The 17,103-nt window shown below is 32.8% G+C and overlaps 1 protein-coding gene across 1 annotated transcript; it reads right to left on the bottom strand.

Annotated features, from left to right (window-relative positions):
• Positions 1–482: 482 nt before the first annotated feature.
• LOC128547463 (uncharacterized) lies at positions 483–16,893 on the bottom strand. Its single transcript, XM_053520374.1, has 3 exons — positions 16,450–16,893; positions 3,321–4,240; positions 483–3,166 (listed from the first exon to the last, which is right to left on the bottom strand). Exons 1-3 carry the CDS (start codon positions 16,650–16,652, stop codon positions 483–485), a joined length of 3,807 nt encoding a protein of 1,268 aa, XP_053376349.1. The 5' UTR covers positions 16,653–16,893.
• Between the last annotated feature and the right edge of the window lie 210 nt (positions 16,894–17,103).

Genomic DNA, 17,103 nt, shown 5'->3' with positions numbered 1-17,103 from the left:
TTAAAAACTGATACAAAATTGGTTCTATGAAAGATGAAAATTCATCAGGTGATAGTCTCCGTATTGTAAATATAAATGCTATTTCCCAGGCCTGACGTAAATTGACAAAACAACTTTCTGCTTTGACGAAACAACTTTCAAATTGGTTTAAAAAATAGGACTCACTGTTAGGATGGAAAAAAACGGCAGTACTCATCTCACGTGTTGGATTTTTTTCTGCCGCCTTAACGTTTGTGATAGCATAATCAACCGGTGTCTGGTTATTACCATCTGAATGACTAAGCAGTTGTCTAAATTCAGACCGATAGTTACTTTCTATATATTCGATTATAGAAAAATGGCCGTTGACCAAAGCGTAGTGCAGTATGTTTCTCCAAAATACATCGATGCTTTGAATGTTGTGATTGCATAACTTAATAAGATATTTGAAAATATACAATGAGATTTCTTTCAAAAACATTCGATAGTCGTACTTTAGATATTTAAAATTTTTGAGCGAATAAAACCGAATGATGCAAAATTCCCATCTGATATTCATCCTTCACATCTGGAATAACGTCTTTGAATATATTTGTCAGTGCAGATAAACTTATAAAAGATGGAGTTATTGCAGCAATATGATAAGCAGTGGATCCGTTTCTACATTTGATAGTACTTAAGTTAAACTTAAATTTTGCTGATACCATAGTGATGAAATCAACATTCGTATATCTTGCAGCGTAATGGATAGGGTAGTTTCCTTCGTCATCTGCTATGTTCCAGTGGACAGTGACATTTTCTTGCAAACCGAATCTTAGAAAATCCTTTCTATTGTATATTGCTACAAAATGAGCAAACGAAGCACCGGTAGGACACAATGATTCTTCTATGTCTTTCAGACTCTCCTGGACTAAACAAGGTACATTTATATTGTTCCGCATGTACATTCTACTGTTTCTGACGCATGATTGGATGTGATGCGGTATTTTCCCGCATCTGTCAGTAAACATATGATGTTTTAGTAAAGGCAATAAAGTGTATTGATTTTTCATTACACTCAATAATGATGGTGTATACCCAAACGAATCAGAACAGTTCAATAAACCTGGAAAATGTTTTATTAAAAGTGAAGCTGCTTTTACTGAGCCAGCTCTAATAGCAGCATGAATAGGTGTTTCTTTTGCTACTACCCACCATATATCAAGGGGATATACTGTGTGATAGTTAGGATATCTTTCTGTATGAAAATTGCGTGTTAATTTCAAGTGAGCGAAGTCATCTGTTTGTATCTGCTTTATGGCACCACTAGACTGTGTATCAGAAATGCAAGTTAGGGGTATTTGTGCTTTACGTGTGATCAGATACTGAATTATATCTGCATTACCGAGCTTAGAGGCATAGTATATGCAGTCTAAAAGCATTTCATTGGTCCACTCGGTAATATTTAGTAGATCTACCACATATAGGTTACCGGCTTCACAAGCAATATCACTTGCACGCTGTCCTAAGGAAGTTTTCCAATCTCTCATCTCTTTACTGTATTCAAGAAGTTTACGGACTACGTTTACATGTCCATTTCTAGACGCAACGTGTATAAGTCCATAACCATAGAAAAAACCTTGTTTTATAGCATCTATTTTATTCAATATATCGTAAGAATCAACAACAATATCCCCTTCCTTTACAAAACTAATGTCTGCACCCTTTTCCTGCAGTAGGTCAAGCTGGTCCATATTTCCTCTTGCTGCAGCTACATACGCTGGGGTAGTTTCATCATCTTTTACTTCGTTAACGTCCAGGTTAAGACTGATTAGTAATTGAAGAGGGTTAACTGCTGACGTTTTATATATCACGTTATGTAACGATTCATTCAAATTTGTTATATTAAAACTGAAAATCTTTAATTCCAGGAATTGTTTGGTCAAATTATTATCGGAAGCTTCGCTCACATGGATAGATAAATCTGCTAAGTCCGTATCATTATTTTTTACAACGTTATGAAACAAATAGCGTGATATATATGCATGTCCGGCCGTTAACGAAATCTTGTATTTTTTGTTTCGTGCATTGACTAACCATTGATATAAAGATTGATGAATTATAGTTACAGTACTGTCCATTCGAAGAAAGAATGACATTCTGTCCATTTGGCTATTAAACTGTACCGAAATGGTTACATTATTTACTTTCAAGACATCTAGTACCTCTTCCCATTTAAAAGTATGAGTTGTTGCACAAACAACTTCAAATATCATTTTCGGAATTTGAAACGAATACATGTCACCAAACTGTCTGTCAAAATTTAATTCGTATACATCTTCGAGCGTTGAAGGTAACAGCACAAAACTCTTGTTTCCAGAGGCAACCATATATTGAATGGCGTGAATAACAAACAAAAAATTTCCTTCGCTTTGCTTCAGTAGTTCTTCAAGTTCTTTGTCATGTATATAAAAACTTAAGTGCAACCATTTTGTTTTTATATACTCTCGTAAGTCTTCAATATTCCTAGGATCATTTGTTTGCAAATGAATATGCTCTAAATGTGATACTGAGTGAAGATCTGTCATGTTTCTTGACGTTACAAAAACTTTGAACCAAACAGGTAACTCCCTTATTCGGCTTGACAATAACTCCAAAATTGGATTTTTGCTCGAAGATTTCAAATAACATTCATCAAGGGCTTCTATGATGAATATCCGTGAAATGTTATATACAGGTGAAAGCTGTTTTAATGGAAAGATAATTCCCTGGTCGAAGCAAGCAATTGGGTCATTATCGCAAGTTTCTATGTTGTAAATAATGTTATAATCGGACAACCCAGAAATAATATTTCCATACTCCTCAATTTCCCGAGCTAAAAATCCAAGTAACCGCCGAATAAATCGCCCTGGACTTTTAGTACTCGCTACATCAAACTTGCAAATGTGAAATGCCACTACATGCGATTTTATTCCATATCCTTTTTCTCCTTCCCTCGAACAGAGTAAATGAGAAACGAAAGCGGATTTCCCATAACCCATTTCCGCAATCAGTGCTATTCCCTTTGAGTTTGTGTGCGGTGTCATTAACCTCAATTCAGAGGTCTCGAACAACCATTCTCTTCCTACAATTTTTTCATGATCATGAAAATATCCAAGAAGTGGCATATCCTGCTCAAATGGATACTTATAATTTTCTGATATACAATCTGAAATAAGAAGTAGAGTCAGTTTATACAATGATTTTCATAAAATTATGGAAAAATAATTGTAAAACATTTACAATAATAATTTCCTTTTAAATTGGTTTAAACTGTCTGTTTTATGCTGATATTGTAGAAATAATTCTTATCTTTGACATACCTGATGTGATCAAGCTTTTTTCCACATAGTTGTGTTTGTGAATGTTACCGTAGCAACATAGTACTGAAATGACTGCTACTAGAACTGCTGATAAACAGTCTTTCTTCACAAATGTCTCCTTCATTTTCGATTGTTGTCGCTTCATTAATAATTTTATCACCATGTTGTGATAATCCTGCAGTTTATCATTCGCCTCAGTTTGTCTGTCTTGTAAGTCACTGATACTCGATGCAATTCGGTTTTGTGTTTCGCCTAACACATTTAAAGATTCCTTTACAGTCTCACTATCATTTCGCAAACCATCAAGTGTTTCGCTACATTCATATTGCATATCGTGTATATTTCCAAGCTTTTCACTGGCACTGACTTGTTGCTCTTGGCCTGATTCCGCTGTATTTTTTACATCATTTTGTGACAACACTACCCTATTAATGGTGTGTTGTAAGTTTTCAACGGCATCATTATTTTCTCTTAACGAGGTGAATATGTTTGTAAGAGATGCTGATAGTGTGTCTCCATTTTCAATTTTTGCAAGTTCGGAAAGACATTCTTGAGCATTGATATGTAACTGAACATCTGGAACTTTCAGCAAATCCTTCAAAGCATCAAATACCCTCGATTTCTCTACTTCATTGACAGACAGTTTTGGATTGTGAGCGACAAATTTATTTCTACAATCTCTTAGATTGGAAATGACAAATGGACGAATCATGAATTCATTTTTGCAGTTTTCCCATATATGACACAACGTGGCAATATCTTTCAGATCTGTTTTTGCCCAGGACGCTGGAATGAAAACTCCCGCAATACTTTCATATGCTAACGGCCACTTCCACGACATCATCTTTTCCCAACAAACATTCTGCATTTTACTCTCAGTGCTCAAATATTGACGCCATTTTTTACAGGTCTCGCACCACCTAGGAAAACAAAACGGCAAACTCATTTAGTTCACATTTCATGCTAAGTTTAAATTAATTTTAAATATTGTTTAAAAATAAGAATAGATAGATTTATTTCAACATAAAATGTACATATATCCAATAAACAATGTATGAACTAATATAGTCATGCCAATCCACATTATATGTCAAGGATAACACAAAAAAGAGTTGTTGGAATAAGAAATAAACTAAGTGTAATATTATATTAATTATATGCTATTGCAGCCGATAAAGGTTCTTATGAGGTAGGGGAGGTAACTTTGTGAGCCAAGGCAAAATTTGTTCCTCTCTAAAAGAATTAATCATTTGAAGGAATATAATAGGTAAAAGTGTATATTTTGGAGTATAACTGAAGTATAAACTATAGACAAAGTGTATTTCTGAGATTTGGATTAAATAAATGGATAAACGGAGTGAACTTGATCAAAATATGGAAAGAAAAAAGCCAGGGTCACGAACCAGAACAAAATGGCGGTAGTGGCGTTGAAGATGGAAATGCTATAACTAGTATACCTTTAGTATTTTTGCGGGAGAGAAGCGTATTTGGACTTCCTAAAAAGAACAATTCGGAGTTTATTAAACATGAGGTGATGTACATGGCAGTGGGGGACGTTATAGATCCCTCACACATAACAGGTCTTCAAAGAGTCAACGGCTTGTGGAGAATTTATGTTGATAATTTAACTGATAAAGCCGCTCTTATGGTCAATGGGGTGACACTATGGGGAAAAAACATTCCCGTTCTTCAGACTAACCCATTTATCATGGACTATGAGCAAAATACAAGGATTCGCATTCAAAATATACCACTTTCTGTGGACGATAATATCATAAAAAGGGTTTTGATTCTAAAAGGATTAGACGTGCGATCATGCATACGCGAGAAATTGCGAATAGATGGCAAACTCACTAACTGTCAAACAGGAGACCGCCTTGTAAACGTGAAATCGTCCACCCTTAAGGAACCTCTTGGCAGATTTATGCAGTTTTGTAGCTTCAAGGCAAAGGTCATACACAGAGGACAAGTGAATCCATCGCTGAAATGCACGAAATGTCTTGAAATACATACATAACTGTAAAAATGATTGGAAGTGCACGGAGTGTTTGAAGGTGGGGCACAAGAAGGGGGCAATGTGACATCCTTCGTCACGATTCGGAATCGGAAACGGACACAGGATCCAACACAGAAACTCAGCATGACACCACTCGGTATGACTCCCAATCTGAACCAGATGAGACACAATTGTCCTCAAAAATAGATTCTCAAGCCAAACCTGAGAAAGCTATGCCCCTTGAGGCACCTAAGTCAGGCAAGGTGAAACGCAAAAAGAAAAAAGCAAAATCAAAAGGTCGGACAGAAGAATATCGCACACAGGCACAACAACAAATTGACACATATTTCAAAACAAATACGAACGAGACACCTAACAGAAACAGAACAGGATCGGTAACGAGGTCACCTCCTACACCACTGGAGGATCCTCGTGACAACACGAAAAAGGCGTGCAAATAACTGGTCAGTGTTAATTTACCAGTCAATCACCTAACAGGCAAGCGAATACGGACACACGACAAGGAACAATTATTTCATACGGATCTTTACGAAACGCTGATTTCTTGAATAAGTTATTCCAGCGTATATTAATTTAAAAAAATCAAACACATGTGAATAGAATGATATATACAATTACATATATTGTTGAACTGAACATGTTATATGATTTTATATATCAAACTCAGCATTATGTATAAACCAAAGTTACCTATACTGCACATCTATATACAAATGTGTTTATAATGAATTTTCAAGATATTAACTTGTTTAAAGGCAAAATAAAAAGAAACAATTTTATACATATCGGCTTGTTTAAAATTATGTCAATATTCATTCACCCATGTAAGGAATACTTAAATACTTGAGATTTGTATATTGAATGCAAAATTCATAAGTTTTGATTTACATAGACATTTTCAACATTTTTGTTTCAAGCTGAAATAAATGAAATTATGCTTATTGTACACATGCTTTTTTTCAAGAAAGCTATATAACGTGTGTATCTATACATTGGTATTTTTTTAAATTCACTGATGAATCTAATAACGGTAACTAATTGTAATACTAATTATGCTGTCCGTTTATTTTAAATACTGGCTGATCTCAGGTAAATGTAAGCATGTTAGCACGATAAATTCAATTTTGAATATATTTTATGTATAAATATGTACTTGTTCAAAGCGGCTTTTTTCGTGCCAGTTCATAGTAAAATGGTGCGAACAAGCCGCAAGACAGGTGACCACGTGGTTTTAGTGTTTTTATTATCCAAGGAAGGAATTGTTAAATGTAGTGTACATTGCTTTATGTATTTGCCCACTTTGAAACTGTATTTGTTCGAGTTTCCCTGTTATAAGCATTATGTTTCTGCATATTTTGGTCTCTTTATTGAAAGTTATCTAAGAACATATGCATGGAGATTGTCTTTGGTACCAGATAAATACATAAGTTCTTGTTTCCTTATGTTTTTTTCGGTAAGGGTCAGTTCTTTGTATTCCACACAGGAGTTGTCGAACACTTAGTTTTTGAATCATTTAGTAGCAAAATGTTTTTATTTTTTCAAATCTTGTCCACGATCCTTATGATTAACATTATATTATGAGTAAGTTTATTCATTTCTTATCCTTGAATGTTCAAGGCGTTCGGGATAAAAACAAGCTTAGTAGGCTGCTGGAATATGTTATATCGCAAAAAGTGCAAATTTTATTGTTGCAGGAAACACATTTCACAAATGACATAACAGATTTGATCTTACAAGAATTTAAAGACTGGGACTTGTTCCATTCATTCGGTACTTCAACAAGCAGAGGATGTTCTATTCTAATCAATAAAGCAGTGAGCTATGAACTAATAAACTATTTCGTTGATGTAAACGGTCGCTATATACTTATTAATAATTTCATAGACAACGACACCTATACAATACATTGCAACTCTGATAGATATAACAAAAATGAAAATTCCAAACCCAAACCTGGAAAAGGTCTTACGAATTTCGTTAAATCAAACAATCTTAAAGATGTATGGAAACTTTTTAATAATAATAAAATCCAGTACACCTGGAGAAGACGAAATGGCTCTGAAAAAGGTAGAATCGATTATTGGCTGATTGAAGAAAATGTAATGCCTCTGATTTTAGGTGCAGATATAAGACCTGCATGTATTAAATTTACAGATCACCAGGCTATTTCATTAAAAGTAACAAAAGCAACAAAACGTGGTAAAGGATATTGGAAATTTAATACAGTGTATTTAAATTATAATAATTTCAAAACTTTAATAGAACAAAAAATAAATAAATTTGAAACCACTTACAAAAACATTGTATCTAAAACTGGTCTCTGGGAGTTTTGTAAAATTGAAATTAAAAATACATCAATAAACTACTCGAAAATGAAAGCAAATGAAAGAAGAGACAAAATTGATGAATTAGAGGCCAAACTGAAATTACTACTCGAAAAAGAAGAAACGGTTGTTACAAAAACAGAAATAGAAAGTTTAGAATCTAAATTACAAGAATTATATGACATTAAAGCTAAAGGCGCACAGATTAGATCAAGAATAAAATACATTGAAGAAGGTGAAAAGAATACAAAATATTTTTTAAACCTCGAACAATCAAGGCAAACAAAGAAATCTATACACTCGTTGAAAATTAATGGTGAAATAGTCACAGAAGAAACGTCAATTTTAAAACAGACTGTTAATTATCATAAAACATTATATTCATCAGATACAATTGACCAAGGTACAATAATATCATACCTAGACAATAAGCTATATGAACAAAAACTCTCTGAAACAGATGCAGATATTTGCGAAGGTTTATTTACAACAGATGAAACATTAAAAAATCAGTTTTTGAAATGAAGTCTAATAAAAGTCCTGGAATTGATGGTCTCCCGGCCGAATTTTATAAAGTGTGCTGGGGCCGTATTCATAAAGGATCTTAAGTATAAGTATACGAAATTGATTATTTACTTAAGTATTACTTAGGTAAGAAATTTATTTTACTTAAGTATATTTGTTATTCATAAAACAACCATATAAGTAATTCTTGTTTTTTATTGTGGACGAAAACATTACAAAAACAACATTATTTTCAGACAGATACAAGATGCACAATTATGTTTAAAGTGCTTTTATCTGAAAACAATACTTTAATCGTACTCACCACGCTATTTTATTTTCTTACTTAAGTCATTTCTTACGTATCTTAAGTTTTAACTGTTTTATGACTAGAACTTAAGTTTTTACTTAGACTTAAGTTGAAATCACCACAAACTTAAGTAAAATCTTAAACTTAAGTCAAAACTTATACTTAAGATGCTTTATGAATACGGCCCCAGGTATTGCATCGGAAATATTCTTACAGATTCTTTTAATGACAGCTTTGATAAAAAAGAATTATCTCACTCACAGAAAATAAGTTGTCTAGCCTTATCTTACAGAAAGGGTGACCCTACATTATTAGAGAATTATAGACCTATATCATTACTTTGTGTAGATTTAAAAAATAGGAACTCGTGCTTTAGCAAATAGATTACAGAAAATTATTCACAAAATTGTAAGGTTGGACCAACAGGGTTATATCAAAAATAGATTCATTGGATATAACATAAGACTTATACAAGATGTTATTCATTATTCTGAAAAGCTACAAACTGAGGGAGCCATCTTATTTTTAGACTTTCCAAAAGCTTTCGATACTTTAGAATGGACTTTTTGTAATAAATATCTTAAAACGTTTTGGATTTAAAGCGAACTTTATCCAATGGGTTGAAACGATATTACAATGATATCAAGTCATGTATTTTTAATAATGGAGACAAATCACAAACATTTAATTTAAATCGAGGTATTAAACAAGGCTGTCCTCTTTCGGCTCTTTTATTTATAATAGCAGCTGAAATTCTAGCACTAAGAATACGGAATTCAGAAGAAATAACTGGTATCGAAATAAAAAATAGTGAAAAACGTATAAAAATATCACAACTAGCTTATGATACAACGCTATTTATGAAATCAAGTCAAGACATTAATAATGCAATAAAACTCGTTGAGCAATTTGGCAAACATTCGGGGCTTCAGCTTAATAAAACCAAAACAGAAGCCATGTGGATAGGACGTTTTAAGTCAAATACGGAAACCACAGGAAACATTACATGGCCGAACAAACCAATTAAGGCATTAGGAGTATATTTTGGCACAAATAAAGATGAATGTTCAGCTCTAAATTGGAAAACAAAATTAACAGAATGTAAACAATTAATAGAAGCATGAAGTAAACCTAAGATGACCATTTATGGCAAAGTTCAGATCATAAAATCTCTACTAATACCAAAATTCACGTATTTATTTCATTCTCTAGTTGTACCAAAAGAAATAATAAAAGATATAAATACATGGAAATTTAAGTTTCTGTGGGATAATAAAAGAGAAAAAATAAAACGAACCACACTTATTGGTGCTAAAGAATGTGGTGGAATAGATATGATAGATATTAAATACTATATTACCGCCATTAAACTAAAATGGGTCAAAGTGCTGACAGATAATAATAATGCAAGTTGGAAAATCATTTCAAATTACTACTTAGAAGATTTTGGAAAAGACTTTCTATTTTTTTCAATGTAATTTGAACAGTGTGAAAAGTATTCAATTAAACAATATTTCAGATTTTTATAAAAACTTAATAGAACTCTGGCTGAAGGTAAAAACATCCTGAAATAAAGACATTCGTTTGGGTAAGAAGACAAATGTTATGGGGTAATAGTTTCATTCAAATATTTTATTCGTGAATGATATAATAAACACAAAAGGAGAAATTGATCAAACTATTATACTGAATAAGCTGACAGACAAAAGAAACTGTTTAGCTGAATTGAATCAGATTTTCCAGGCTATACCAAAATCATCGAAGCAAAAGCTAAAATCTGAAAATTCAACTAAAACAAAAGTAAAAACTGATAGAATTTTAAAAGTTAAAGGAAAATCTCAAGAAACGCTTGATACCAAAGAAATTTACCAAATATTAGTCAAAACAATATCTACAAAACCGATTACTCACAAGTATTGGTCAACTAACATAAACGAAGAAATAGAATGGGATAGTGTATATCAATTTATAAAAAGAATTCCAGATAAACGACATAAACAATTTAAATTTAGAGTTATAAATAAAATATTTACAAGCGGAGACGTACGATACTCCTGGAAATTTTCTGAAACTCCTCTGTGCGTTAAATGTAGAGTCCCAGAAGATTACGAACATCTTTTCATTAAATGTACAACAGTAGATATATTCTGGACAAAAATACAAAATCTGCTTTATAAGTGTGGAACTGAAAGAAATATGCGCAACATAAAAAGTTTAATTTTCGGATACAAACTTTCTGAACCTAATTATTTTTATATTAACATATTTTTAACCATAGTTGGGTTTAGCATTTATAAATCGTATTTTGCTAGTGAAAACTGGATGATAGAATATGATATATATAAAGTTTTTAGATCAGAATTCGAAATCATGCATCATTATTTTAAGTTCAAAAATGTTAATATATATTTTTTCAATAAGACTTGTGACAACATCTAAGTTGATATCTAGAAAAAAAAACATATTTATTTTCATTTATGTCAATGAAACTGTATTTGACTTGTGTATCATTGTTGTATGTATATATGTATAAATAAAAAAGGTTCTTAATGCGTTAGTCTCTTAGATAATTACATATAAACACCGAAGTTAACGGTTAAGGTATAATTCATTAATTCTTGACACGAAATATTGACCGTAGATTTCATGCAAGCAACAAGGAATTATTTTTGAATAAGTCAGAAGATACCATGTAAATAACATACATCTGAGAGAGATAAAAATGCATACGAAAGACATGTCTGCAACATTTGAAAAATAAAGGTGTTTTCATTACATAACATAGAATATTCCGGAGTGCAATAAAGCCTGCAAAAGTGTTTCAGCAAAATATGTATCTATTAATAATAGTACTAGAGAACAATCACAAATAATAATCCTACCTGCATCTGCATGACAGCATTTAAAATGAACTAACTCTATGGTTAAAAGATAGGTGATTAGTAATTTTATTTACATTTCAATTTTCAAGGTAAATATTGAAGAGTGTTATATAATATTCCATAAAGTTCCAAGATCCCAACAAATGATATATATACCGTAACCAATATAATCAGTTGAGTGAGGTGTACTCGAGTATACTGCATAATTTTATGTCCAAAATATTGAGATTGTAAAATGCACTTCCTTGATTCTACTATACAACAACTAGAACTATAGTTCAAATTTCAATTTAAACAGTTAAAACAAATCATGATCTTCACAAAAACATATGAAAACTAAAATAAAATATTTATAACAGTTTTAAATTGAGTATGTATAGTTTTACTCGAAAAATGATAAGGTGTGTACAATAAGTCTCTGCAATATTGTAATGTGCGATAATCACCGTTTAAAAAAGTTATTGTATTTTAAGCTGACACTAGTATCTTAATTCTCGATTACAAAACTAGTTCTTACAACTTTGATTAATCGCTCTCAACACCCAGATGGAATCAATCTGGAGTTTAGATTTTTTAGTTGTGTTTTTAAAATTAAAAATGCTATAAATACTTTAAAAGAAACACTGACTCATCACAAATTGCTGTACCTCGTAGAAAATTGATAGAATTTTGTGATTTTACAAGTTATTCTATTTTTCTGAGACTCTGGACGCCCAGGACAAACCTAAATTATAATTATGGCCCAGTATACCTGAGTACACCTCACTAAAATGATTATATTTTTACTTGAACCTGTCGATTTTTTATAATTTATATAGCATTGTGTTCCCAATAAATCGAAACCCGCATCTAAAAATAACTAGCGGTTACGGAACTACATACCGAGGGCTTGGCGCAAAACTATTGTATCTTGTTCTTTATTTATATACACTTACAGTAGTTTTGCACCAAGCCCTCGATACGGAGTAATATCGCATATTGAACACCCCTCGTAAGTTTCCTAATTAGTTCTGCTAAAACCCAATTATGACAGGAAATTACATTTTTGTCAAGGGTTTGATAGGTATGGCTAGTGATACTGAATGGAAATTTAGAAAAGCTTAAACAAAATGCTAACAATGATCAAATCAAGAGTTTAGTGTTATACCCGGTCTTAAATCTTCTATACAAACATTCTTTGATCGCTAGTATTTTTTTCATAATTGAAAAGTATAGGTACTATCTTTATACTGATAAATATCGAAAATTATCACATATGTACAAAAGAAAAAACTCGATCAGTATTATTTGATAAAAACGATGTTCACCAGAGTGCAATATAATAACAAAAATATATCCTTAGACGATGAGGTTTATAATGGAAGAATAGATACATCAGTATTAATGGATTGCGATAATTTTATTTTAACGGTACTTGGTAAAATCCAAAAACAGGTAAAGCAGGTGTAAAATCCGATTTTTATTATTATCATATTATTCTTAACTCTAAATACATGCGTTATTCCATAATTTCCTATTTCATTGTTAAGGGTTGATCCACAGACACTTGGGGTTCGGACCCCCCACATACCCCATTCTCCTCCGCCCCTGGTTAAGTTTAGCCAATATTGTTTAGCATTTTACCATGTATTGAACATAGGCGACGATCATAAAACGCATTTTGTAACATTTCAGCGTGTTTTTAAGAAAAAGTATTTTACAATCAACGCTCTCAATATTACAAGATTTGAAACATCGCACGAACACTAGGGAAACAATAGCCAGTTAAACTTTTAAATGAACCCCTACCAATTAATCACTGGTATCAATCGTCAGATCTGTTACCATTCTGTCAAATGACACAGGTCCCGACAACTGTCATTTGTATTCCGACGAGAAATTAATAAATAATATAAATCAATCAATCTAAATTCTACGGAACACTTCCTTGCAAATTGATCCCTGCTTTGAACTGCGCATATCGTTGCCGGGTACCAAAATTGATACCGTTTCGACTATATTATACCGGATTAACGCTTCAGCACGTGTTACACGAGGTTTGTTTACATAAAGAAGTGATGATCTGGTTTAACAAAGCCGTAAGAGTATCAATTTTGGTACCCGGTTTATGACATGCGCTACACAAAGCGAGGGTCCAGCGCAAGCAAGTGTTCCCATTGTGCGATGTTTCATATCTTGTAATATTGAGAGCATTGATGGTAAAAATACATCTTTTAAAAACACGCTGAAATGTTACAAAATGCGTTTTATGATCGTCACCTATGCTCAATACATGGTAAAATGCTAAAATATATTGGCTAAACTTAACCAGGGGCGGGGGAGAATGGGGTGTGTGGAGGTCCGAACCCCAAGTGTCTGTGGGTTGATCCGGTATTAGTAAATAAAGGCCACAGTTATCGCGTTTTGTTAATAATTTATGAAGTTCAGCACTACAATTCATTTCTATTTTTATTCAAGTACACATGTCGTTCTTCTATTCTGACAGTTTATATTGATCGAAGCTAAGTACGAAATGTGATAAGTACGAAACTAACTGGGAGCGAATGGGCACTTAAGTTTTGTATTTAAACTTTAGTCGCCCGCAGACAAGGTGAAAACCAAAGCCAAACATTTGAGACAATGATTGCATATTAACTGAACACAATTCAGACATATTTTTTTTCCAAGTAATATCCAATAGATATTCTGGAAAATACGCATTGTTATTACTTTTAGCATCAACTCGGGCGAAGTCCAACACAGTGTTATTTCCGGTACATTAAACACTGATTGGCCTGACTTTCAGCCGAGTAATATTTTTCATTTTTTAAAACTTTTTTTTTGGACAAAGTTTATCTCATTAGCTCAATATTGTATATTTTGCTTGTAAGGCGAGCAATAAAAATATGCAGTAATACTAAGTTACTTCTTTTTTCTAGTGTTTTGACGCACCTGCTAAAATGTAAAAAATGCAGTTAGAGAATTTTACGAATCGCCTCATGCAAAACATAGATACACTGAATACTTCAATTATATCCTGAAAATGTTAAAGGTTGTGACAAAAATGCCAATTTGCCTTTAGATTATAGAAAGCATTTGATTTACCAAGCGTTGCCAAGCGTTTCGCCATTTTAGGATCATATGGTTTTACCATCGTCACGTGATTTGCTCGAAGGCAGGGATGATTGTTGAACAACATTCCTGCGCGGAGGTTGCAACCCTGGTGCCAACACGCCGGCAAAATAAGGGCAGGTAATGCAATATATTTTGTAAAGTAATACACGGAGAAAAGGTACTATAAGAAGCAGGCTATTGCAAATGCGCATGCATTCAGATTTGGCTGCAAATTTTGTATTTACAGCTGGCTTCCAGTCATACATGTACGAAAATAGGACATGTTTTACAGCTGTAAAAGACCTGTAAGTGGGAAATGACCGGGAATACAATTGCAATTTACAGGTGCAAAACATACAGGTCTCACATTACAGCTGTAACTTCTTTTTTGGAAGGAAAAATGAGCATTTTAATGCATTTTGCATTTTTAGCGGGATATGACTGAAATTTACAGAGACACCACAGCTTCTAAAATACTGGGATTTAACTGCTATGGCGTAATTGCAAATGTATTAGTAAAATTTAGCGAAACATTTACGCAATTTGTAATAACGGTTGCCTTGCTGAAGAAGTTTTTTCTCATATATTATGTTCATTGAAATCCTCCGCCAAACCGGATCAAGAAATGTATACCCCATAAGTAAGATGTAGCCCGAGGTACATTCCGATCCAAATGGGGGAAATTTGGTATGTATACTCAGCGTCACTGAAAAGTTACCACCCGAATGGCCCTTATATTTTAAAAATCGCATTAGACTGTGTTAAAAGCATAATCGACTACATATTTGACGCAGCTGAGACATCACTGGTGTAAAGATTTGTCGATTTCGATGAACTCCATTTGAGGCAAAGGGCTGCACGTACAAAATGACTTTTTTGAGCAATGTCGACATATACGAAAATTCTATCGCAAATCATTCATTGCACTTGAAAGTTAGTCGACAGACTAAAAGGATACGTTAAAAACCAAAATATCTTTGCCAAGAATGCTACGTTTAAGGCACGATCAACGCCATTAGGCCATTTACATGGTGACGTCGAACTTTCCTGTCGTGAAATTGCACGTCGTATGAGCTGTTCTCACCTGACAGTCATGAAATGGGTAAGGAGTCATGATCAGACATGGTCTATCACTAATAGACCGCGCATGGGCCATGAAAAAAGTGACGTCGATATTGTATAAATAAATAAAGAGATATATATTAAGTGGTAACTTTTTAATGACGCCCAGTATATAATAAATAGAGAGAAGTTGTTTAAGTATTATGACTAATACGTTTCCTAACTACCTGTCCATATTTTATTAACTGATCAAATTTAGGAACAGATTTATTATATATTGAATAAATTTTAAATATTCATGATAGAGTTACGGTTCTTCTGTTCTTCCTTCCCGTTCATTGTCATTTTTCACTGTGTAAAGTATACCTGCATTGGAGGGAAAAATATTATTTTGAATTACAATAAGGCAGATAACGTTATCATTAGGCTTATTCAGGACAGGTTTATGACTGTTGTGCCCATCAGATCATCATAAGTCTAGTGCCACTGCACCAAGTTACATTAAAATTCTTTCTGTGTAATTAATGTCATTTAAAAAGAAAAGATGTGAAGACTGAAAGAAGGTAAACCGAGATATGGACAAGAGTTTTTCAAGTTATTTGAAATCACATAACTAACTCTATAGATAACATTTTTAATACGAAGAGGTTAGAAGCATATATTTTGTGTAACTTTTTACGGAACTTTAGTATTTCTTATCCGGTAATGATTTAGTCTCACCTTGAACTTCAATATATTATTCTACATTTATCATAACTAGACTACAAACTTCATGTAGGAAGATTACCGACCCAGTTATATCATGGTATTACTTAGCCTAGATGTTCACATGTCGTCGCTTGATTAAATTTGTATGCAGGTAAATGAAAGCAATGCATTGGTATTTTCATTTACTGTTACAATATAAAACAATAAAACATCTGAGGAATACATTTACCTAGACAGTTGTTTACCGAAAATTTCGCTGCATCTCTGATGACAAGCTTGATTACCTGCAAGCTTGCAGTATACAGTTCGGTGAACTTTCTGAAGACCATTCCTTGTGTATGGTTCCAGTTTATTCCCACAAAATGCAAATCCATGGTAACAACAGACAAAATTCCTGTATTCAGGATTTCTAACCAAATCATCTATATTCATTTGTCTGAATTTCAAGAATAATAATAACGCAACCACCGTAGACAACAATACAAACCCACAATATTTGTCTTATGGCATACGTGTTTTAATTCCATTCACATTTACGTCGATTATATCACTCAGAATATTATGAAAAGAATAGTCTTGATCAAAGAGATACGTGTAAAATCGTTCTGTTCTTTACATAAAACTGTCTAAGCGTCAGCTAGCACAAAAGCAAAATGTATTTTAAAATATTAAACTGTTATTGAATATACGTTGCATACTTTTATTATGTATATTGATTTTACCAAACTAATCAATCTAATCAATATTTTACCGACAGTTAGAAGTTTTATCTGGTTTACACTTGTAATACTTGAGATCATTTATTTCATTGATCATCTTTAAATATATCTTTAAATATAGACACCAAAATGAGCAAATACCACGGTAGTTTTCTTTCTTATTA

The sequence above is a fragment of the Mercenaria mercenaria genome, chromosome 12, assembly GCF_021730395.1.
Source record: "Mercenaria mercenaria strain notata chromosome 12, MADL_Memer_1, whole genome shotgun sequence".
Classification (NCBI taxonomy): domain Eukaryota; kingdom Metazoa; phylum Mollusca; class Bivalvia; order Venerida; family Veneridae; genus Mercenaria; species Mercenaria mercenaria.
This window is presented reverse-complemented; position numbering and strand designations above follow the sequence as displayed.